This window comes from Terrapene carolina, unplaced genomic scaffold (genome assembly GCF_002925995.2).
Source record: "Terrapene carolina triunguis isolate 2854851 unplaced genomic scaffold, T_m_triunguis-2.0 Scaffold88, whole genome shotgun sequence".
NCBI classification, from domain to species: domain Eukaryota; kingdom Metazoa; phylum Chordata; order Testudines; family Emydidae; genus Terrapene; species Terrapene triunguis.
In genome coordinates, this window is record NW_020664439.1 from 16,133,010 (window position 1) to 16,157,440 (window position 24,431).

At 41.3% G+C, this 24,431-nt stretch overlaps 2 protein-coding genes across 2 annotated transcripts in view; one reads left to right on the forward strand and one right to left on the reverse strand.

The window, feature by feature from the left end:
* Positions 1-8,855, reverse strand: part of COL4A4 (collagen type IV alpha 4 chain) — a 124,909-nt gene extending 116,054 nt beyond the window's left edge. Inside the window, exons 1-2 of the mRNA XM_026649910.2 lie at positions 8,371-8,855; positions 7,132-7,171 (exon numbers count right to left, since the gene is read on the reverse strand). Of these exons, the coding sequence (XP_026505695.1) occupies positions 7,132-7,171; positions 8,371-8,408 (78 nt within the window). The 5' untranslated portion in view covers positions 8,409-8,855. The remainder of the gene's footprint in view (positions 1-7,131; positions 7,172-8,370) is intronic.
* Positions 8,856-9,322: 467 nt separating this feature from the next.
* The window catches only part of LOC115271184 (collagen alpha-3(IV) chain-like), a 49,728-nt gene continuing 34,619 nt past the window's right edge, over positions 9,323-24,431 (forward strand). Inside the window, exon 1 of the mRNA XM_029911111.1 lies at positions 9,323-9,506. Within this exon, the coding sequence (XP_029766971.1) occupies positions 9,438-9,506 (69 nt within the window). The 5' untranslated portion in view covers positions 9,323-9,437. The remainder of the gene's footprint in view (positions 9,507-24,431) is intronic.

Genomic DNA, 24,431 nt, shown 5'->3' on the forward strand with positions numbered 1-24,431 from the left:
AATACATATCTGTTCCACATTAATCCCTTTCCTTGTTATTAAAAACTTGACTCTCCTGGAATGTCAAAGGACTGCAAGTTTCTACTAACATTTCTTTATCATACTAGGAAAAGTATTTATTTAAATAACTATTTCAGCATTTAACTTTGTACCAAAGATGCTAATATGTCAGCAGTCACCACATAAATTAACAGAATAGCTGTTTTATAAACCTTATTAGTAGGGCTGTTAAAGAATAATAGAATACCATTTATTTAAATAGTTTTGAATACTTCCTAAATTTTCAAATATATTGATTTAAATTACAACACAGTATACAAACTATACAGTGCTCACTTTATATTTTTTATTACAAATATTTGCACTGTATAAAACAAGAGTATTTTTCAATTCACTTCATACAAGTACTGTAGTGCAATATCTTTATGGTGAAAGTGCAACTTATAAATGTAGATTTTTTTTTTGTTACATAACTGCACACAAACAAAACAATATAAAACTTCAGAGCCTAAGAGTCCACTCAGTCCTACTTCTTGTTCAGCCAATCGCTCAGACAAACAAGTGTGTTGGCATTTGCAGGAGATAATGCTGCCCACTTAGTGTTTACAGTATCACCTGAAAGTGAGAACTGGTGTTCACATGGCACTGTTGTAGCCAGCATCACAAGATATTTACGTGCCAGATGCACTAACTATTCATATATCCCTTCATGCTTCAGCCACCATTCCAGAGGACGTGTCCATGCTGATAACAGTTTCTGCTTGATAACCATCCAAAGCAGTGCAGACTGACGCATGTTCATTTTCATCATCTGAGTGAGATGCCAACAGCAGAAGTTTGATTTTCTTTTTTGGTGTTTCAGTTCTGTAGTTTCCTCATCAGAGTGCTGCTCTTTTAAGACTTCTGAAAGCACGTTCCACACCATGTTGCTCTCCAATTTTTTTGGAAGGTACTTCAGATTCTTAAACCTTGGGTCGAGTGATGTAGCCATCTTTAGAAATCTCACATTGGTACCTTCTTTGCATTTTGTCAAATCTGCAGTGAAAGTATTCTTAAAATGAACAACATGTGCTGGGTCATCAGCCGAGACTGCTATAACATGAAATATATGGCAGAATGCAGGTAAAACAGAACAAGAGACATACTATTCTCTCCGAAGGAGAGAAATTTAAACCACAGATTTAATTAATGCATTATTTTTAACAAGCATCATCAGCATGGAAGCATGTCCTCTGGAATGGTGGCCGAAGTACGAAGGGACATATGCTAAACATTCATATCTGGCATGTAAATACCTTGCAATGCCGGCTAAAAATGTGCCATCTGTTCTCATTTTCAGGTGATGTAAATAAGAAGCAGGCAGCATTATCTTATGCAAATGTAACCAAACTTGTTTCTCTTAGTGATTGGCTGAACAAGAAGTAGGACTGAGTAGACTTTTATGCTCTGAAGTTTTACTTTGTTTTGTTTTTGAGTGCAGTTATGTAACACACAAAAATCTACATTTGTAAGTTCACCATAAAGAGATTGCACTACAGTACTTGTATGAAGTGAATTGAAAAATACTATTTCTTGTGCCATTTTTACAATGCAAATATTTGTAATAAAAAAACAAGTGAGCACTGTCTACTTTGTATACTGTGTAATTGAAATCAATATATATGAAAATGTAGAAAAACATTCAAAAATATTTAATAAATTTCAATTGGTATTCTATTGTTTAACAGTGCAATTAAAACTGCGATTAATCGTGATTAATTTTTTAAATTGCAATTAATTTGAGTTTATTGCGTGAGTTAACTGCAATTAATCAACAGCCCTACTTATTAGAAATTGGCATAATCTGCCTCATTGAAAACTGTCTTATTGCTTCTCTAACACTAATTTGTATGACTGTGTTAACTTCACAGATTTAGTGTCCTATTTTGTGGTCATTTTCTGATGAGATAAGAATAGTACCTTAATACTTTGGCTTTACCCCACCTTTTCAGTAGTTGTCATGGTCATGACAGCAAACCAGGTGTGGTACAACAATTATGCCAATGGCTCTGAATTTTATGGTTTCTCTCCTCCATATTGGTAAGCCACTGTGCAAAGTGTCACCTGATTAATTTATTGGATGGATGCTGGAAGAAATTTACCTTAACAGTGTCATAACTGACTATGGTTTTCATATGAAAGAGCCTTTGTGAATAAAGACTATTTGGTCACGTTCTTTTTAACTTTAAACAAAGATGTATAGACAGAATTGTGGAATGTCTGAAAATTAACCTTTCAAGGACAGACAACAGTTGCACCCGCAAAACTAATAAAAACATTCCCTGTATCAGCAAAAGCCCTAAACAGATTTATAATTATAATAATATAATTAATGGAGATATCCTATCTCCTAGAACTGGAAGGGATCTTGAAAGGTCATTGAGTCCAGCCCCCTGCCTTCACTAGCAGGACCAAGTACTGATTTTGTCCCAGATCCCCAAGTGGCCCCCTCAAGGAGTGAACTCACAACCCTGGGTTTAGCAGGCCAATGCTCAAACCACTGAGCTATCCTTCCTGCCCCCCACAAATTTATACACAAGTAACCATTTGTACATCTGAATGTCAAGTGCAGGTGGCCAATTTGTGCATATAAAAGATAAAACTTATATAAATATGTACTTCTACAGTGGCACTCATTGCACCTTCTTCTAATCAAATTAACCAGATTTTCAATGTTCGAGCATTTCCTTATTTTAGGATCATCCTTTCTAAAGGAGACAATCAATCTTTATTTTGAAACCTTAGTGACTAGCAGCTGTTAGATCATGAGTACCATATAGCTAAAGTTTAAGTTCCTATTTATTCAGACTTCAATGCATGAGATTTAGTATTCTAATACAGATAATTACTTGGCCAGATGCTTGGGTGTGATGAGGATATTTTTGTGTTGCAAATGCTTTACTGAAGGCTCAGTGTTTAACTTATTCACCATACTGATACAATTGAGAGGCCCCCATCCAACAGCTAGAACTCAGATGATGCAGCTTTCTCTTTTGCATTCTACACATACTCAAGTACATGTTCACCAAGACAGGCTCAGACCTTACTACTTTCTGGGCAGAAAAGTCAAGGACTGAGAGAGGCGCTTTCATCTGTAGTTTGTAACACCCTTGTCTTCATGAAATGGAAGGTTGGTGCAGATACAAATTTCCTGAATTTTGAACATTGTTTTCTTCCCTTGAAACAACAATGTTCTAATTCAGTGGTTGCCAAACTTGTTCCGCTGCTTGTGCAGGGAAAGCCCCTGGTGGGCCGGGCTGTTTACCTGCCACGTCTGCAGGTTTGGCCAATCACCGCTCCCAGTGGCCGCAGTTCGCTGATCCAGATAAATGGCCCCCTCAAAGATTGAGCTCACAACCCTGGGTTTAGCAGGCTAATGCTCAAACCACTGAGCTATCCCTCCTCCTATATGGCAGGGGTTGCTGGAAGAGAAATGATGTTTTTATGGCTAAATCTCTAAGCGGGAACTTGTGAGAACTAGGTTGCATCCCTGGCTCTCTACATACTTTCAATGTAATGTACGGTAAATATTTTGGAAGTAGCCACTAATTAGGTGTTTCTCATTTTCTGGATACCCAGTGTGAGCACTCACATCCAACTGAACTAAATGGGAGGTGTGAATGCTCAGCATCTCTGGGGAGAAAAGATCAGACCTTAAATGTTTTGAGTTGGGCTCCCAAAGTTAGTGTCCTCTTTTGCAAAGTTGGGCCTTAATCTTTGTGGCTCAGTTGCCTACCTGTAAAATGGGGATAACAAATGGGAATAATAATACTTCCCTACCTCTCAAAGGAATTATGAAAATAGATTTACTAATATTTGAGGAACTCAGTCTACAAAGAAGAGTGCCATAGTAAAGAATAAATTAACAAATTCTTACTCAGAGGGGTTTGGATGATGTGCAGTAAGGCCCCAATTCTGCAAGGTATCTGAAGTATATATCTAACTTTAAACACATAATTAGTTCCAGTGACTTCAGTGGGACTATTTGTACACTTGAAGTTAGACACCTGCTTCAGCACCTTGCTGAACTGCCGCCTAAATAATGAATGAAGGCATATACTGGAGGATGAAGCTAAAAAGAAAAATTGAACTGCTGCCTCATTCACTGAGCAAGGTATGTACTGTGAACTTAAAGAAGCCTTACTGAAGGTGCAGGAACAAACCATCCCGAAGTGCAGAAAGAATAGCAAATATGGCAGGTGACCAGCTTGACTTAACAGTGAAATCTTCGGTGAGCTTAAACTCAAAAAGGAAGCTTACAAGAAGTGGAAATTTGGACAGATGACTAGGGAGGAGTATTAAAAAATTGCTAGAGCATGCAGGAGTGTATTTAGGAAGGCCAAGGCACAACTGGAGTTGCAGCTAGAAAGGAACGTGAAGGGTAACAAGAAGGGTTTCTACGGGTATGTTAGCAACAAGAAGGTGCTCAGGGAAAGTGTGGGACCCTTACTGAATGAGGGAGGCAACATAGTGTCAGATGATGTGGAAAAAGCTGAAGTACTCAATGCTTTCTTTGCCTCGGTCTTCACAGACAAGGTCAGCTCCCAGACTGCTGCACTGGGCAACACAGTATGGGGAGGAGGGGAGCAGCCCTCAGTAGTGAAAGTACAGGTTAAGGACTATTTAGAAAATCTGGACGTGCACAAGTCCATGGGTCCAGATCTAATGCATCCAAGGGTGCTGAGGGAGTTGGCTAATGTGATTGCAGAGCCATTGGCCTTTATCTTTGAAACATGGATTCACCAAGAGCAAGTCATGCCTGACCAACATGATTGCCTTCTATGCTGATATAACTAGCTCTGTGGATATGGGGAAAGCAGGGGACAGGATATATCTTGACTTTAGCAAAGCTTTTGATATGATCTCCAACAGTATTCTTTACAGCAAGTTAAAGAAGTATGGATTGAATGAATAGACTATAAGGTGGATAGAAAGCTGGCTAGACTGTCGGGCTCAACAGGTAGTCATCGGTGGCTCAATGTCTAGTTGGCAGCCGGTATCAAGCGGAGTGCCCCAGGGGTCGGTCCTGGAGCCGGTTTTGTTCAACGTCTTTATTAGTGATCTGGATTATGGGATGAATTTCACCCTCAGCAAGTTTGCAGATGACACTAAACTGGGGGAGAGGTAGATAAGCTGGAGGGTAGGGACAGGGTCCAGAGTGACCTAGACAAATTGGAGGATTGGGCCAAAAGAAATCTGAGGTTCAACAATGACAAGTGCAGAGTTCTGCACTTAGGAAGAAAGAATCCCATGCACCACTACAGGCTGGGGACTGACTGGCTAAGCAGCAGTTCTACAGAAAAGGACCTGTGGATTACAGTGGACGAGAAGCTGGATATGAGTCAGCAGTGTGCCCTCATTGCCAAGAAGGCCAACGGCATATTGGGCTGTATTAGCAGGAGCATTGCCAGCAGATCAAGGGAAGTGATTATTCCCCTCTATTCGACACTGGTGAGGCCACACCTGGAGTACTGCGTCCATTTTGGTCCCCTGACTACAGAAGGGATGTGAACAAATTGGAGAGAGTCCAGCGGAGGACAACGAAAATGAATAGGGGGTTGGGGAACATGACTTACAAGCAGAGGCCGAGGGAACTGGGGTTATTTAGTCTAAAGAAAAGAAGAGTGAGGGGGGGATTTGATAGCAGCCTTCAACTACCTGAAGAGGGGTTCCAAAGAGGATGGAGCTAGGCTGTTCTCAGTGGTGGCAGATGACAGAACAAGAAGCAATGGTCTCAAGTTGCAGTGGGGGAAGTCTAGGTTGGATATTAGGAAACACTATTTCACTAGGAAGGTGGCGAAGCACTGGAATGGGTTACCTAGGGAGGTGGTGGAATCTCCATCCTTAGAGGTTTTTAAGGCCCGAAGTGACAAAGCTTTGGCTGGGATGATTTAGTTGGTGTTGGTCCTGCTTTGAGCAGGGGATTGGACTATGAGTCTATGAGTCTAAGTAGAAGTAATAAGCTTTTAACTTATGTGAACCAGCATCTAGAAAGGGAAAAGGGTAGATACTGTGCTGGAGTGGGTTACACATACAGTCTATATTTAATAGGACAGGAAAAGAAAAGTGAAGAAGGATGGGAGTAGCAGGGTGGTCCCATGATTACTCAGTAAGGCATATATATGCCTTGATAGTTTGGGTCCTGCTCTTTTTTGGAGGGGTTACATATCTTCTCCCTTTCATGGCAAAAGTGAGTTTTTAGTTGGTATTCAAATGAGGTAAAGTACATGGGTTGACAAACCAATTCAGACAGGCATTCCAAAGGAAAGGGCATTCCAAAGGTAAGCAGCCTATCAAGTGCATTCCATACATAAGCAGCCTATCAAGGGCGTCACACCTCCCCTTGGCCCCAGCTCTGGAGCTGCGGCGGCAGGGGAGACACGCTCTCCCCCAGCTCCGGAGCTGCTGTGGTGAGAGAGGGCTGGGGGGAGTCCTCTCTCCCTGGGGCAGCCCTGGGGCAGCCTGCACCCCAAACCCCTTATCACTGGCCCTAGCCCAGAGCCTGCACCCCCATCTGGAGCCCTCACCCCACCATGCCTCTGCCTCAGCTCTCTCCTACACCCTGCACCCCCAGTCAGAGACCTCCCCCTCTCTCACATGCTCTAACCCCTGCCCTGAGCCCCCTCCCACACTCCAAACCCCTCAGTCCCATCACACATCACCTCCGTATTGGTGCACATAACAAAATTCATTCTGCACACGCATGGGAAAAATTAGAGGGAAGATTAGGGACCACTGAAGTGATTAGAAAAGGCAGGTGACATGCTTGAAGCAAAAGGTAAGAAGGATGATTTTGGTAGTGGGGTGTGGATGGATGTGGCAGGGGTGGGGCACCAAGGTCAGTATTAATGAGACTGGACAGCAGATTACTATAGTTATGGCATGGACAAGCAACATGGCCACAGGCCTGAAAGGAAAGAGAGGAGTTTAGAAATAATGTGGAGGGACAAGTAATAGGATTTGGCCACAGCTTGGATGTGGGGAGAGATACAGCTTTGTACTACTAAACAGCTATATTCATCTTGGTAGGGAATGCCACCTGGTTGAAGTGTGCAGCATTGACTGTCTAAAATTAGCATCCAAATCACTTACCCCATAAATTTGTTGCACTGAAAAAACTGTCACTAGCCACCTGGTAGAAAGAAAGGGCTACATTAATTTAAAACTGTCAGTACCAAACCCACTACAAAACACAAACTCTAAAAAGTGGTAAATGTCTAAATATTCAGATAAGTTTGAAATGACTATCAACTGAAAAGGAATATATCTAATGGGTTACATGCCATCAGGTAATTGCCAATGTACTGTGTAATTCCATCAGTTTAGGCTCAGCAGTGACCCTGGCTACCTGTCTACAGGGGGCAGGTAAGGAGTTTAATGCTCCCCCCATCTCCAAAGTTAGAATGTGAGGAGAGCAGCTGCCACCACCCCCACTGCTACTCTCCATCATGCTCAGGTGAGCAAGAAGGGGCGGGGGACAGGGAGAGCCTTGCATCTGCCCCCACAATGCATCATCTAGCACAACGGAGCCTGTGCAGCGGGATATTACACCATCAAGACATCTGGTGCAACTTAGTTTTCCCCAGAACAAGAAAGCAGCAGGGGCCAGATTGGCACTCACTACCAATTTGGTTCCTGCCCTGCTCCTGGGGCAGCACGGCTACATGCTGTGCCTTGTTGGAGCTGAATATAAGTTACAGCCCAGCCCTTAATGACTTGGACATGCTCAAATCAAAAGTTAAGTAAAATTGGAGGGAAAAGTTCTTGGCCAACAACTACAATACACAATATGGCCCTGATCCTTCAAACCTTTATGCTTGGGAGTAACTATGCACGAGTACTATACAGATTGTGTGTGTATATAACCAAAAAGTTTGTGGAAAGAACTAAAGGAATAGTGACCACAGGAAAAGACAAGCTATACTGCCATTGGCTGCATTAGAAACAAGTAAATGGTTAAGCAACGTGAAGTTATCAGGTAATTAAACCACAGTGGTGACCCCGGCAAGATTTTGAAAATGCCCAACAGGGCAGGGCGGCACTAACACTGCCTGCAAACTATTGGCAGTCAGCTCTTCCTTATCACTCAAATCAAAGCATGACCATTAATGTTCCCAAATGCTGCTATTGGGCCCCAGCCTGAAGGAGAGATCTCCGTGGGGCACCAGAAGCTGGTCCATACAAGATATTACCTCCCACCCTGCCGTCCCCTCACACACTGTGCTGTTCGGCAGCAAGGCGCACGTGAGGCTGATGAGAAGACACCCAGGGCTGGATCCCAGCGAACCCCCAGCAGCGGCGGCGCCACGCCCTGGGTTCTACGGTACCCACCAGGTAGGAGCGCTTAGAAGAAGCCCTGCGCTGGGCATGCCGCGGAGGGGGCTGGCGGGCGGCTCTCCCGGGCCCGCTGGCAGGGCTGCTGCGGAGGGACTCCAGGCGGAGGCAGAGTCGCTGCTGCGGGAAAGACGCCAGAGATACCCGCTAGCCTGTGCTCCCGCCCCTTCGCGCAGCTCCTGCCGCTTGGCCCGTATGCCCCCGGCGCCGGGGGGGTGCCCAACCCCTGGCTGGCTCCCCGCCCGGCCCGGCCTCCCTCCGCGGCCCTCGTAGGGACAGCCACCGCCCCCTTCGCCCAGGGGGGCTCGCCGGCCCCGCCCCGGCTCCCCCGAGAGACCCCAGCCCTGGAGCGGCCGCTGCTGGACGCGGGGTGGCCTGGCCGGGCGCGCTGGTGCTGAAATGACCCGCGGGGGCTGCCTGCGGCTGCTGCTCTTCGCCCTGCTCGGCAGCCTGCGCTGGCCCGACGGCTTCGCCGCCGCCAAGGTGAGGGTCGGGGCGCGCGGGGGGAACCTGTCCCTGCCGCTGGGCTAGTGACTTGCTGTTTAGAGGCGGGAACAGCTGTGTGGGGGCTGGAGGTGGTGCCAGGGGGCGATATTTCACCCACCCAAATCAGTGGCTGACCCCATCTATGCACGTGTTGTAATTACGGGCCTGACGGGGGTGGGAAGGGCCAGAAGTGACAGAGAAGGTGCAGGTCATTTCGCTGTAGCTCATTTTTTGCAAGCGAAAAAGCAGCTCTTGGTTGTAGCTGTTGTTTGTGCTGAAGCAGCGCTCAGAGTGATCTGACAAAAAGTGACGGGGCCGGCGGCTGTCTGACAGCCGCTGTCATAATCTAGGATCAGAAACTTGGTTAAAACCGTGTTTCAAGTGCGCCACTCGGCAGCCCCGCTGGAGATTGTTTTCTCTTCGCCTGGTCTGCGAGCCCTTGCGATCCGACCCCGCCGCTGTGAGCCCTGTCCTTTCAACTTCTTTCTTGCAAAAACCCAACATTTTTGTCATAGGCAAAGTTACTGGTATATGCAGTGGAAAGGAATTGGTGCTGGGTACCTTTGCCACTGACGGCAATGGAAGCGTTAACTTCAGTGGCAGCAACCTGGGGCTTTTGCTTAGGAGAAGTAACCAATATAGAGCAGGTAATTAATTTGTAATTTAGAGCTTGATTCTGTAAAGCACTTCAGTACATGCTTTGCTTTAAACGTGTTTAAATGCCCTTCCTGGAGAGAGACACTTTCCTGAGTCATGGCCTTATGAAGAGAAAACATAGATGAAATCCAGCAGGATTTTTTATTTTGGGGGGGTGTATGTATCAGAATTAAACGTGTCACTGAAGTCCACCTTGATTTATGGTGAGTGAGGAATGCAGGATCTGATGTAATTATTAAAACAAAATGTTCTGTTTATCAAAATACAATGGTTTTACAGTTCAGAATTGGCATTTTATTAAAATAAAATATTGCTTCATAACACTTATAGTTCAGATACCCACACAAACATATGTGAAACATTGTTACATAAAATGCACAAGGACAGCCATGGGATAAAACTTGTAATATGTAAAACAGCCTGATGTCTAAGCACCTAAATGTCAGTATTTTATTTCAGGCTATTTCAGATACATAATACTAAATATTAAAAATAAAAAAAATAAGAGACCCAGAACAAATTTGATTGCATTAATAATCAACTCATTTCCCAAGGTTTCACAAATCATGTAATTTGTACCTGTTGAGAGACTCGGTATTATTTCTGCAATATTTGAGTAATCAACTTTCGTCACCAGAAAGACCAAGATAAGAGCCTTGATTCTGTTTCCAGTGTGGAATTTTACCTGGGCAGCCTCAATCTGGTTGCGGTACAGGACTATTTAGTTAATAATAATAATTCTTCTTCCTTTTGTGGTATATTAGTAGCTATATATCTGTCTACATGCACATGTGTGCGCGCACACACACACACACACACGCACACAGGAAAAACCATTTACCATCTACATCAACCTCAGTTTGAACTTTTTATAATATACAGTATGCCTATTTGATTCATATTTTAACACTGGTACCATCTTCATTACCCTACACTGCAATTTAGTACACAACTTTCCCTTGAGAGCAAGCTGACTAGAGGGATTTCCAATCCTCTCTGGCTGGCCATTAATCCCTGCAAATGCATCTGTTCTGACAGTAGAGCAGGAGGTAACTACTTTGTGGTTGGATGCTACTGTGTAACCCTAGGTGTAGCTCGCCAGCAACATTTCTGCTGTATGTCAAATTGTAAACTGATGAAATTAGCAATTTCTGTTGAATTTCCATATTAAATTTCTTGCATTATAGTAATCGGTTTATTTTCCCTTTTAAAAAATAGTCACAATTATCTTTTAATACTTCAATGGAGAAGTAGTAATGCTGTATAGTTGTGGTGGAATTACAAAATATTCAGCAGTCCATGATATAAATAAAAATATGTTGATTCTTTATTTTTCATTGATAGATTTAAACAGTTTCTGGTATAAAGATTCCTAGCACAAGATTGTTTAGACATTGCTGCTATCTTAAAATATTCTGGCTATTTTATTGTTAACCCATTCTGGATAAAGTATTTAAAATTAAATAAATAACTCTCAAGTGACTTTTTCTACATATTCAGTTATTTCTTCTCTGGCACAAGGAACTTGCAGACAAACTTTAACCATTTAATCAAGATGGACGTGTTTGTTTTTAAGGTAATCAAACATACTTAATAATTGCTTTAGTGAAGATCCAGCATCGCAGTTGTATTTTCCTTTTCAATACATTACACATTTTTCTGCAAACTTGTTTCAAACCTGTCGTAGGTCTGTTCAGAACTCTACTAGGTTCAGTATTTCTTTGGCAGTTCAGTTGATTTCAACTATGTTTGTGTGAGAGAAACATATAATAGATTTATTTTTTGTTTACAGCAGGGTAATTGAGATCAGGTTCCTATCCAAAGTCACCTCAATTGCTGTTCTTGTATGTGCATGCCAGTATTGTCTAAAGTGAGGAAATCAGTTCTGCATAGATATTTCCAGCTGATAACAATTTGGATCAAAAGTGAGACTCCCTAACCGAGATTATTAAAAATAATAATAATAATTTGATTTTAGTTGCTAATATCAATTGGCATTAGCTTGTTTATCAGTGAACCGTCTCCTCTTGATTGGACTGTCATTATGACAAATCCTTGTTTACACTTTAAAAGTAAAGTAAAATATTTAACTAGTGAACAATGTCCAACTACTTGTGAACATTTTGTTCTTGTAGACATAAGCTGCAAAATGTTTATAGAAGGTTTTGCAGGTTTGTTTCTTTTAGTATGTCCGTAAACAGTTTATCCAAAGATAAGAGTGAAAACTATAACGGGTGTTGGTGGTGGTGGTATTTATTTATTGTTTATATGACAATAGTGATGTTCACAGCTCTTTGCAACAAGTAGGAAGCCACAATCCCTGCCCTGAGGAGCTTGAGCTTTCTGGAATGTGTTGGGGAGTTTTCTCATTTTCTGTAATGTTGTTGTTTGCATTCTTTGCCTCAAATTTTTTTTAGGAGGTCTATGTCTGGACCCTATTGTGGTAGTAACTGTACAAAAATGTGATTAAAAAGATGGTCCCCAGATCCTAAGAATATGAAGATGATGCACAAGCTTCAGCTGGTACAGAATAAGGCAGCCCACCTTCTCCATGGCTTAGGCCTTTGTGAGCACATCAGGCCCATGTTCAAGTCCCTCCTTGTTACCTTCTGATACCAGTTCAAGGCCTTGCTACTAATTTTCAATGCAATTAGTGGATCAGTCCCCTGCTATATTAAAAACCAAATTTTGACCTATGAACCACTGTGCTCCTGTGGGACAATGCAGAACGTAAACTGTGGACAAAGCATGTGAGTGTAGGTTGACGGCATCTGGCTATGGAACAAACTTCCAGAGGAGATGAGGTGAATCCAGAGTCTGAGCATCTTTAGCAAATGCTGCAAAACCGTGCTCTTCGTAAAAGCCTTTCTACTATAAGAATTAAATTCTCAATACTGAAACCCCTGTTACCCAATAAACCTCTAAAACCCAAAAAAATCAAAACCAAATCTCCAACTGAAAGCAGTGTTTTGATCCCAAGACAAGAGAAGTGCTAGAGACTCCATGAAGTCCACTACAGATTTCACTATAGCTACCAATTTTACATGGAAGATGCTCTGATATTTTGGTAATGAGTGGCAGGATAAAACCCTAAGATAGAAAGCTTTAGAATCTGGGGGAACTGAGTGACGAATTCCTGTGGAGAATATAATAATCAATTATAAAGTCCTTAAGAATAAAACAGCTGGATTTGTAGGAGAGAGAAAAGATGATATAAAGTAATATATAAGATGCAATTTGGCAACTTGAATTGTAGAAGGTATACTTGATGGCAGACCTAGTGGAGGGTTTGAAGGGCATTAACAAAGAGAAGCAGATGTTATAGGATAGGTTCATTGAAAAGACAAATATTTTTCATTTTTTGAATGTTTTGAATAAATGGCACTCTTATGCCCTATTAATCTACTTCCATAATTTATCAAATAGTTCTAGAAGTAAATGCCAGATGTGTTATTTTTTTTAAAGTAGTTAATACAATAGTGTTATCTGCAGATATATAAATTAATTTTCAGAAAACTTAATTTGTCTTTCTAGGCTCTTGTACTTTGTTCATCATTGTGGTATATAAGTACCAGATATTTACGGCCCTAAAGATGCAGATAGGCATTTAGTGGGATTTTTCCAGAGTGTTTAGGTATCTAACATCTGTAAGTAGTCTGCAAAAGTATATGGGTCCACTATGTTTCATTCTTTGTGTCTTACTGTAACCAAAAATGTGTGTAGTTTTTTTTTCCATTGTGTTGAAGGGATTTGAGGGTCAAATTTGGCTCTCATTACTGAGTGAAACAGTAGCAGATCAGACCAGAGTCATTTGATACACCAAAGTAAGATATGAGTAGCAATCTGTACATTCAGTTTATGTACAGTATCTTTGATACCAAATTATTGCCTTAAGCATATTTTATACTGTGAAATGAAATCTCATTAATTCAGTGCATTTGTCCTTCAGAGGTCAGTTTGTGTAGAAAATCTTTTTTTAAGAATTTATTCTTCTCTGCAAGTGGAAACTGAAGCTTCTGTTGCTTAAGATTAAGCTTGGCTGGCATAGATAACCAAGTTTCCCTATTAATTCACTTGTGAAATCTCTACTTCCAGAAACATTCAGAATGATAGTACTTTATCTGCTCAGATAATACTTGAAAGTTAGAAGGCTTGTTTATAGTACTGTGAGTCCTGTACTTAATGATTAGTGCACTTGCCGCTTAATTGTTTCACAGTTAATATGCACTCTAAAATTGCACAAGAATCTAAGCAACTCATGATTTTGCTATATCAATATGACGATAGTAAGTAAACTAACTAACTAACTAAAATGTAGTATTTGTATTTGCAATAGTATATAGGAGAACCAGTTATAGACCAAAGTCCCATAGTACTAGGCACTGTGCAACATAGAACAAAAAAGATAGGCTGTACGTTCCTTGGGGCAGGGACTAAGCAAAGTATGAGTAGGTTACTTTGCATGCATTTCCATGCTAGATGCCTACAACTTCATATTAAAGCCTTACACGCTTGCATAAGAAACATAAAATCACCCCCTAGTTCCATGTGTGTGCTAGCTACATTGTGGGTTACTGTGTGGGAGGATAGCAGCCTTCTCTCCTCCCTGTGCAGATAGACTGGGAAAGGTGTGCAGTGAGTAGAAACTTTACTCAGCCCCCTAAAGTGCTTGCAGAGCAGATGCAGTAGGGAAGGTAATACACACCAGGTGAAGGGCTGATGCAGATATTTTCTCCCTGGAGTAAAGAGGTGACCAGGGACTAACTGTCATGCTTCCCATTCAGACTGTGACTAGCCTGCTTAAGACATGTTAGCTGATCCATTTGCTAAAGACAAACCAGTAACACTTCACACTGTGTATTCATAACATAATATAAAATAAATACAAAATTAATCCATTCATGGCAGATGCCAACAAAAGTTTTGTCAACAAAATACTCAACATTATTAGAGTCCAGTTCTTCTAGCTCAGAAAAATCTCTGCTTAAAAGAAAAGGGGAGAGAGCATGTGAATCTTTTAAAAGACTGCTGTTGAAGCTTTAATTTTTAATTAAAAATAATTGAAAACAACTAAATTTATTTCCACTTTGATCCTGCATAAGAAGCCCATTGAAATTAATACTGGCTCTAGTTCTTTCATTTACAGCCAGTTATGTGTATGTTCTGTAACTTTGAGCTAAATTAGGGTAGCAGGCTTATATTTCCCTTTTAGTTCAGTTTTTACTACATCAGCATTGAAAAGCAAATGTTTATGAGATCTTCTTGTGGAATCTCCACATTGGAGATCTTTAAGAGCAGGCTGGACAAACACCTGTCATGGATGGTCTTCTAGATAATACTTAGTCTTGCCATGAGTGGAGCAGACTAGACTAGATGACCTCTCAAGGTCCCTTTCAGTCCTACATTTCTATGATTCTTTTTTATGATGACCTGTCTTTTTTTTTTTAAATAAACCTTAATAAAGTTATAGTATAAAATATGTCTCAAAATATGAAACAGGAAAGTTATATCAGAAGAAAAAAATTAACACAATTATGTTGTAGTTGGTCCATAAGCATACCTATACCAATGTCTGCTAGAAATGTCATGCAGAATGGTACGCTTTGACAATGAGCCAAGATGTAGGAGGGGCAAGGTGTTGTCAAAGTTATAACACTTGCCCTTAAGCATGCTTTTGGGAACACTCAGGTACTGTGAATTATCTGCCCTGATTTGCATAGTTGCCTCATTTGACATTGAGGCTGTACATCTGAAAATGTATAACACAGTTAATCAACCACTCTATAAAAATACACTCCTGGTTAAGTGTGCTGTTGGGTTGGTTAATTCTTATATAATTCATTCCTGAGTTAAGCAGAAATGTTACCTATTTAAGATATGCAGGATTGGCCTCTAAATATGGTTGTCTTCCAGGGGCTGGCTTGCACTGGTCTTGATTGTCTCTATAATTAGCTGTCACCAGTCTACTGCAAACCACATAAAAAGCAACAGGTACAGTGCTAAGTGTAGCAAATGCTGATTACACCCTTGGGTAGGACGTTGAGTACTGGAGTGTGAAATTACTCTTATTGGCCCAGATCATCATGTGGTGTAAATTAGTGATTACACTGACGTCAACGTATTGAAACAGCGGAGTTATCCCGATTTACACCAGCTGACATCTGACCTATTATTGTCTCTTGGCCAAGATAAATTAAGTATTCTGCCTGGAAATCTGGAATTCAGAACTGTTACATCACTACAACGATGGTAATTCCCTGCTCAGAACCGATTATATTAACAGGGATATAATTTAAAAATCCTGTCCGTGATGTATTTTATAATTGCAATAAGACACTCGAATGAATGAATTACTGTGCCATGATAAAATTCATAACAGATGAATTGTCAGCTCTTGACGTATAGTCTTGTTCTTACAAATACACAAGGTATATGTTAAAACAAAACTATAATCCAAGTTATATCTTATTAAAGATCATTAAAATTATTACACTTGCAGAGCAAAAATTGGGTCATATTCTCCACTGCTTTGCAGCTTAGATAGTCACAAACATACTCAGATTTTATTGTGGAAGAACTACAGTGGCAACTTAGACCTAGGGATGTCTTATCATAACATGGCCTTGACACACAATACTCTGCTGTTAAGTGCAAGTACTACAGGATATCTGGTTATCTGTTTTACTGGCACCTTTTCACTCTACCATCCTCATTTAACAAAGTAATAATAATAAACTCAGTATGTTGGCATAGATTACGTGATTCCAGAAATCAGGTGCAAAACTCAATGGCTGTTGGTTTTCTTCTTAACTGTTTAAAACCACAACAGTTCTTAAATACACTGAAAGGATTCCATTTTGCCTGATCATTTATATTATGTTTTTGTATTTTTTCAGCTTTATATTTGTAGTTCGTTTCTTTTTTTTTTTTTTTCCTTCCAATTTTTTTATTGGGTTGGGAAGCTTCTGTCAAAACTGGCACAGAGAGGCTAACTTCCTAACTTATTTGACATTCTTTCCCTCTGTTCAAATGAAAATTTACCAACTGTTGTTCTGTGTAAAAGTGGAGCACACATGGCCACATAGAGAAAGCTGACATAACAAAATCTACTGGGATTTGGAGCAGTAGGTTGCATTATATCATTCCCTGACATCTGCATGCCAAACAGATTGCCACAAAATCAACTGATCTGTGGCAAAAATTTGTAAAAGTTGTCTCTAATTTTGGGAGCCCAACTTGAAACTCACCCAATATTAGTGGCCATTTAAAAAAAAAAAAGTAGCCTGCACATCTTTGGCGCTTCCAGAACTATTGATAACAGAAATCAAAGTGTGTATTGTGGGCTTGTTCTGAGAAAGCTAATATTGTTATAGTCCATTTCTAGCACAGTTTATCATTATGTCAGAACTTGCGTCACTTTGCAAGGGGATCGTGCTACATATAGTGGTCGTTTTCTGACTCCATCTACTTTCAGAAGGCCAGCACCCTTTTTCCTACATTGCATTTCCACCAGTTATGTTTTGTGGAAGGGAAGGTTTTTTTACTGTTCAGTGGTATGGCATGCTATTGCATAGCCTCTTTTTTCCTTATGTGTGGCCTTTAGGAACTGATTTTTAAAATAATATTATTTATATAGTGTCCAAAAGCATGGTAGGAATTGTATAAATATGCAAAAAGACAGGTCCTTGAACCAGAAGACCTACAATATAAATTAATACCCCCTGTGCCCATTGGACAATGGATGGGGGAGTAAGGGGATGCCATATACGAGCACAGTGTTTGGGGTGATGTTATGCATGGCACTTGTTAGTAAAATTTTGCATCTCACCAGTTGGATAATATAGTTCCTGGTTATTAGGTTGCTCTATTAAAATGACTCCCTGTTAGGAAAGGAGCGAGGAGGTGAAGCGGGACAAAGGTTGGCAGCAGAACAAGCTAATCAAAACCTCTTCAAAGTTTCTCCACAAAACCAAATTCTCTGAGACTGTTTTGGCTAATCCAGGAAGGGGGATTTATTTGAACACTTTCCAACATAGTTCTTACTGAAGGCTACATTTATTTAGCCTAATGGGACTTTCTGCTTTGAATGATTTCAAGGACAAAAGCCTTGGAGAAGGAACTCCCGGGGATACATGGCTACTGAACAGCCTTTGGAAACTCTGCCAGCCTGACAGTTTAAACACTTTGGGCCAGATTCTGATACCCTTAATTACACTGAATAGTACCTTGACCTACCTGGAGTAAGTTGCTAATTGCTATGAGTACAGGTATAAGAATCTTGCCCATTTATCTTGCACACAAAAAGAACAATATCAGTATTATTTTGTTTGTTGGAAGGTAATAAGTGACTATTGTACCTTTTGCTCTTTATGCAACAAAAACAATATGAAGAAACCACATGGGCACAGTCAGGTCCCAAAAAAACCAGTGTTTGCTAAATATAGGCAGACATGCAAGGCCTAGCTATACTGCTGTTCGGACTGGTTTTAACCAGCTTCTAAAATCTAGGATAGTGAGCACCAATATATTGCTCACAAACTATTTAAACCACCCTATTCCCATACACTTTTTGATAAATTGTAGGATTTTAGGTAAATTATCCTCAAATTAATCATAAACTGGTCAAGATGGGGCTATAAATCTGTATCTGGGCCAAGTACCCTCCATGCCACCCACCCCTCCATCTGTGCAGATGTTTTGGTGGAAGAAGGGGAAGTTAAATGTTCTTGATTACACTGATCCTGCTCAGGCAGTTCTATGATTGACCCCCATAGGAACTGTCTGAGCAAGAACTGCAGAATAAGACCCTCAAAGAGGAAAACTAGTGTGAGAGGAGAATAAAAGAGTGATTTTACAGAAGACCCATTCACTCTCCAACAAGCAGGCTCACTCTCACCAGAAAAGCTCCACAGTGAGTTTAAATAAGAAACTTTTGTCCAACAAACACTTAAGCCATTCTGACAGTGTCATCCACTGATGCATGAATTCACCTCCTGTTTCTGTAATAGACATGAGAGTGAGAAGTGACACACCTACTTAGATTGTAAGCTCCTTGGGCCTAGGTCTGTCTTTGTTATATGTTTGTGCAGCTCCTAACACAATGGGGCCTTGGTCCATAGCTGGCACCCCAGGCACTACTGCAGGGTGCATTATCAGTAGCACCACTAGTAAAACTCCAGGACTATCTGCCCATTCTATCTTGCCTTGATTTAAAAAAAAAAATTTATAAAATTCCCATCATATTAAATGCAGTAGTGTGGGCATGAGTAGGATCCATAATATGTGAACTTCCAGTACTACCAGGAAATCTATTATGGACTTTATTAAGGAGAATAGAAACTGAAATATGTATATTACACTTTGTCTCCTTTTGATTTGTTACTGCCTGTGTTAGGCTCGGCAGGAAAATAAAAAGCACATCTCTGGGATTTGTAACAAAATTTCTCCTGCTCTGGGCTTCAGTTCATTTTCCCCTCAATAATAAAACTATATCAGAGACCATTGTCAGAGGGATCTGCCTGAAAGTCTTTGCAAAGAATACACAATAGAATAAAATACACAATTGCCTGTTGGAGAGACCCATAGCCCCAACCTGCTTCCTTTTTCTGGAAGGGTGCTATTTATAAAGACCCCTTAATTTCCAGTGCTTTGCTCTTCTGATTCTGAAAAAGGGGGTGGCTGTAACCCCTCAAAATTGCCCACTTGAACCCTTATCATAGGGAGGAGCAGGAGGTTCTAGACTATTACTCATGGAACTCCAGACTGGGGTCCTGAGATCAGTCAGCACCATCTGTTTCCTTAGAAGTTCCCAGACTACTTTACCCAAACCCTCCCGCCCCCTCTGTGATTGCTCCCCCGCCCCTATTGCCACAGTATTGATCCAGGAAACCTGCTGTGGTAGTACTGGATGAGGAGGGTTTCGCTTCTAAACCTTAAAGGAACAGTAACTACTATTTAATTTTATGATAAATCAGGATGAATGGAAATTGAAGTGGGAAAATCACTAAAAGATGAGAAGTATTATATTTTAGCAATAAAGTAGCACAAAAGAGACAATTATATTTCTGGAGTATTTTTATACACTGCAGTTAGCTTAATTTTGTGCCTCTTAGATATTTGGTTCCAGGCATGCATCATAATATGTAAAACATGTTTAGGAAATTCCAGAATGGGATTCTGCTTTTTAAATCAAGATAGTGTAAACTTCGGTGTACATAATGTTCATTAAATGGGATTATGTCTTCAATTAATGTACTTGGCAAACTCAACTTTCTGAAGGAGTACCTGTTATTCAAGCAAAGATTAAGAGAACATGATCTTCTTGATCTTGGGCTAAGTGGAGTAGATGTATGGTTACTATCTAAATTTAATTTACAATAACATGGTCTAATACTATGCTCATTTCATATTATGTTATACAGGAGAGTTCAAGCTAGGTGCTGTAGAACCTAGGGAAATGTCCTCTTTGCATCTCTGAGACTGAAGACATGCAAATTATGGTAATCATTTTTATCAGGGTTAACTGACACCCACGCCAGAGCTGGACACCAAGCCTAGCAGGTGTATAGTGTGCCGTGAATTGCCTTGCTGCTACATCTCTGTGTGTGGTGTAGCTCAGTACCTCTAGGCCAGGCAGCCAGCTCCATGGGCTGGTTCATAGAGAAGAACTGGGTGTATAGAGCCATGGGCTTGCTTCTTCTGCAGCCATTTGGGAGAACGGTCTCTGATGTCCTCCAAGTACAGCAATGGCAATTCTATCATGTCCTTATGAAGATTGTGTAAATTGGGAAGAAGGATCATTGTGCCCTCCTCTGACTCCACTGCACGCACACATGAACGTCAAGCAAAATCTGAGAGAAAGAGAGAGGTGTTGGGTGTTCTCCAACCACACAATTAAACATCCCGAGCCTGATTCTGTTCCCATACTGGTGTACATCAGTAGTAATGGAGTTGCACAGGTATAAACCCAGTTTAAGTTTGAGCAGACTCCGACCCTGTATATATAAACACCTGTATAAAAGGATATCACCAGGAGGACCCCCATCAAATATGATTTCACCTTGGGAATTGACCTTGGATTTCATTAGAGAGAAAGGAATAGATTTAAACACCATATGTTGTTTGAGGCAGACAGTGTTTCTAGTGCTAGAACAACACAACTTGCAGTTCCTATTTCCTCTAGTGTCATCTTTTGTAATAAGTGTCACCATAAAGCACAAATATTAATGACTGGGAAGATGGAGTGGGGTTATCAAGAGAAAAATTAGATATACCTAGTCATTAAAATAATTTAAATGTATTTTTGCTATGGTAATGTATAACAAACACATATTTGCTATGGTATTAATACATACACCACTGAAACCTGATATATGTGATCATACGACATTTTATTTGAGGTAAGAAGATTATCAGAAAAACATAACATAAAATCTGCATATATGCTAAAGGAACACTAAGGCTAAGGTTTAGACATTTCCACCACTTTATTCCATATGGTTAGCTGATGACTAAACTTCATTAATTCTCATGACCTAGATTTGTTAAAGCAATAATTATACAATATATAGGAAAAATAATTATACTTATTACCTCTATATTCCAGGATCAATGCTATAAAAATTGCATTGGCTATGGAGGTAGTGCTGAAAAATCTTATGCAAATGCAATTTTGTATTGCTAGAGAGTTTCATGTGTTTATAGTTCATCATTATTTTTTTAAATTTCAGTCAGTACAGTGGAACACAAACCACAGAGTTCATGAAAACATCAAATTAATAATTAATGTCAAATAAGCCCAAATCTATCCATTTAGATAGTCACAAGATCCAAGAATGTGGGGCTATGGTAATAGTATGAACATTGAAAATAACTAATCATCCAAGCATTGGGAGAAAAAAATAACCACAATAGACCACCATTTTGTCTGCTTGCCTCCCCCCCGCCCCAGTCAGGGTATGTTAACTGGCATTGATTACACTGGGAGTTGTTTTATCCTTCGAGAGAAGAATTAGTGATGGTAGTAAAAAGTCAGGGTTTCTGTTTCTATTTTGACAGTCACAGTGCTACGTGTGGTCTAGTCTAGTGGTATGAGAACTGGCGTGGGAACTCTGTACTAATCCTCATGCTGACTCCTTGAGCAGCAGGCAGATTACTTAATTGCTTTTTCATGGTTTCCCCAAGTCCTAGTTTAGTACAAGGGATCTCTAATGTACTTCCCATGCAGGGCTAAGAAAGGATTATTTATCATTTTCACTAAAATATTCAGGCTTCCACAAGCGATTAATAATGGTTTGTGGGTCTACGTGGTATCCGTGTATTGCACTGGCTGAAAGCTCAAGTAACATAGTGGTTAATCAGGCCCTAAGGAGTTTTCTTCACTGCAAGGTTAACTCCTGAGTTATAACTCGAGTTTTGCCTCAAATTCATGTCTTGTCCACACACTAATACTCTTGAGTATGGTAGAATCATAGAATATCAGGGTTGGAAGGGACCTCAAGAGGTCATCTAGTCCAACCCCCTGCTCAAAGCAGGACCAATTCCCAACTAAATCATCCCAGCCAGGGCTTTGTCAAGCCGGGCCTTAAAAACCTCCAAGGAAGGAGACTCCACCACCTCCCTAGGTAACGCATTCCAGTGCTTCACCACCCTCCTAGTGAAATAGTGTTTCCTAATATCCAACCTGGACCTCCCCCACTGCAACTTGAGACCATTGCTCCTTGTTCTGTCATCTGCCACCACTGAGAACAGCTGAGCTCCATCCTCTTTGGAACCCCCCCTTCAGGTAGTTGAAGGCTGCTATCAAATCCCCCCTCATTCTTCTCTTCTGGAGACTAAACAATCCCAGTTCTCTCAGCCTCTCCTCATAAGTCATGTGCTCCAGACCCCTAATCATTTTTGTTGCACTCTGCTGGACTCTTTCCAATTTTTCCACATCCTTCTTGTAGTGTGGGGCCCAAAACTGGACACAGTATTCCAGATGAGGCCTCACCAATGTCGAATAAAGGGGAACGATCACGTTCCTCGATCTGCTGGCAATGCCCCTACTTATACAGCCCAAAATGCCGTTAGCCTTCTTGGCAACAAGAGCACACTGTTGACTCATATCCAGCTTCTCGTCCACTGTGACCCCTAGGTCCTTTTCTGCAGAACTGCTACCTAGCCATTCGGTCCCTAGTCTGTAGCAGTGCATGGGATTCTTCCGTCCTAAGTGCAGGACTCTGCACTTGTCCTTGTTGAACCTCATCAGGTTTTTTTTGGCCCAATCCTCTAATTTGTCTAGGTCCCTCTGTATCCGATCCCTACCCTCTAGTGTATCTACCACGCCTCCTAGTTTAGTGTCATCTGCAAACTTGCTGAGAGTGCAGTCCACACCATCCTCCAGATCATTAATAAAGATATTAAACAAAACCGGCCCCAGGACCGACCCTTGGGGCACTCCACTTGAAACCGGCTGCCAACTAGACATGGAGCCATTGATCACTACCCGTTGAGCCCGACTATCTAGCCAGCTTTCTATCCACCTTACAGTCCATTCATCCAGCCCATACTTCTTTAACTTGGCAGCAAGAATACTGTGGGAGACCATATCAAAAGCTTTGCTAAAGTCAAGGAATAACACATCCACTGCTTTCCCCTCATCCACAGAGCCAGTTATCTCATCATAGAAGGCAATTAGGTTAGTCAGGCACGACTTCCCCTTGGTGAATCCATGCTGACTGTTCCTGATCACTTTCCTCTCCTCTAAGTGTTTCATAATTGATTCCTTGAGGACCTGTTCCATGATTTTTCCAGGGACTGAGGTGAGGCTGACTGGCCTGTAGTTCCCCGGATCCTCCTCCTTCCCTTTTTCAAAGATGGGCACTACATTAGCCTTTTTCCAGTCATCTGGGACCTCCCCCGATCGCCATGAGTTTTCAAAAATAGTGGCTAATGGCTCTGCAATCTCATCCGCCAACTCCTTTAGCACCCTCGGATGCAGCGCATCCGGCCCCATGGACTTGTGCACGTCCAGTTTTTCTAAATAGTCCCGAACGACTTCTTTCTCCACATAGGGCTGGTCACCTTCTCCCCATATTGTGCTGCCCAGTGCAGCAGTCTGGGAGCTGACCTTGTTCGTGAAGACAGAAGCAAAAAAAGCATTGAGTACATTAGCATTTTCCACATCCTCGGTCACTAGGTTGCCTCCCTCATTCAGTAAGGGGCCCACACTTTCCTTGACTTTCTTCTTGTTGCTAACATACCTGAAGAAACCCTTCTTGTTACTCTTAACATCTCTTGCTAGCTGCAACTCCAAGTGTGATTTGGCCTTCCTGATTTCATTCCTGCATGCCTGAGCAATAGTTTTATACTCCTCCCTGGTCATTTGTCCAATCTTCCACTTCTTGTAAGCTTCTTTTTTGCGTTTAGGATCAGCAAGGATTTCACTGTTTAGCCAAGCTGGTCGCCTGCCATATTTACTATTCTTTCTACACATCGGGATGGTTTGTTCCTGCAACCGCAATAAGGATTCTTTAAAATACAGCCAGCTCTCCTGGACCCCTTTGCCCTTCATGTTATTCTCCCAGGGGATCCTGCCCATCTGTTCCCTGAGGGAGTCAAAGTCTGCTTTTCTGAAGTCCAGGGTCCGTATTCTGCTGCTCTCCTTTCTTCCTTGTGTCAGGATCCTGAACTCGACCATCTCATGGTCACTGCCTCCCAGGTTCCCATCCACTTTTGCTTCCCCTACTAATTCTTCCCTGTTTGTGAGCAGCAGGTCAAGAAAAGCTCTGCCCCTAGTTGGTTCCTCCAGCACTTGCACCAGGAAATTGTCCCCTACACTTTCCAAAAACTTCCTGGATTGTCTGTGCACCGCTGTATTGCTCTCCCAGCAGATATCAGGGTGATTAAAGTCTCCCATGAGAACCAGGGCCTGC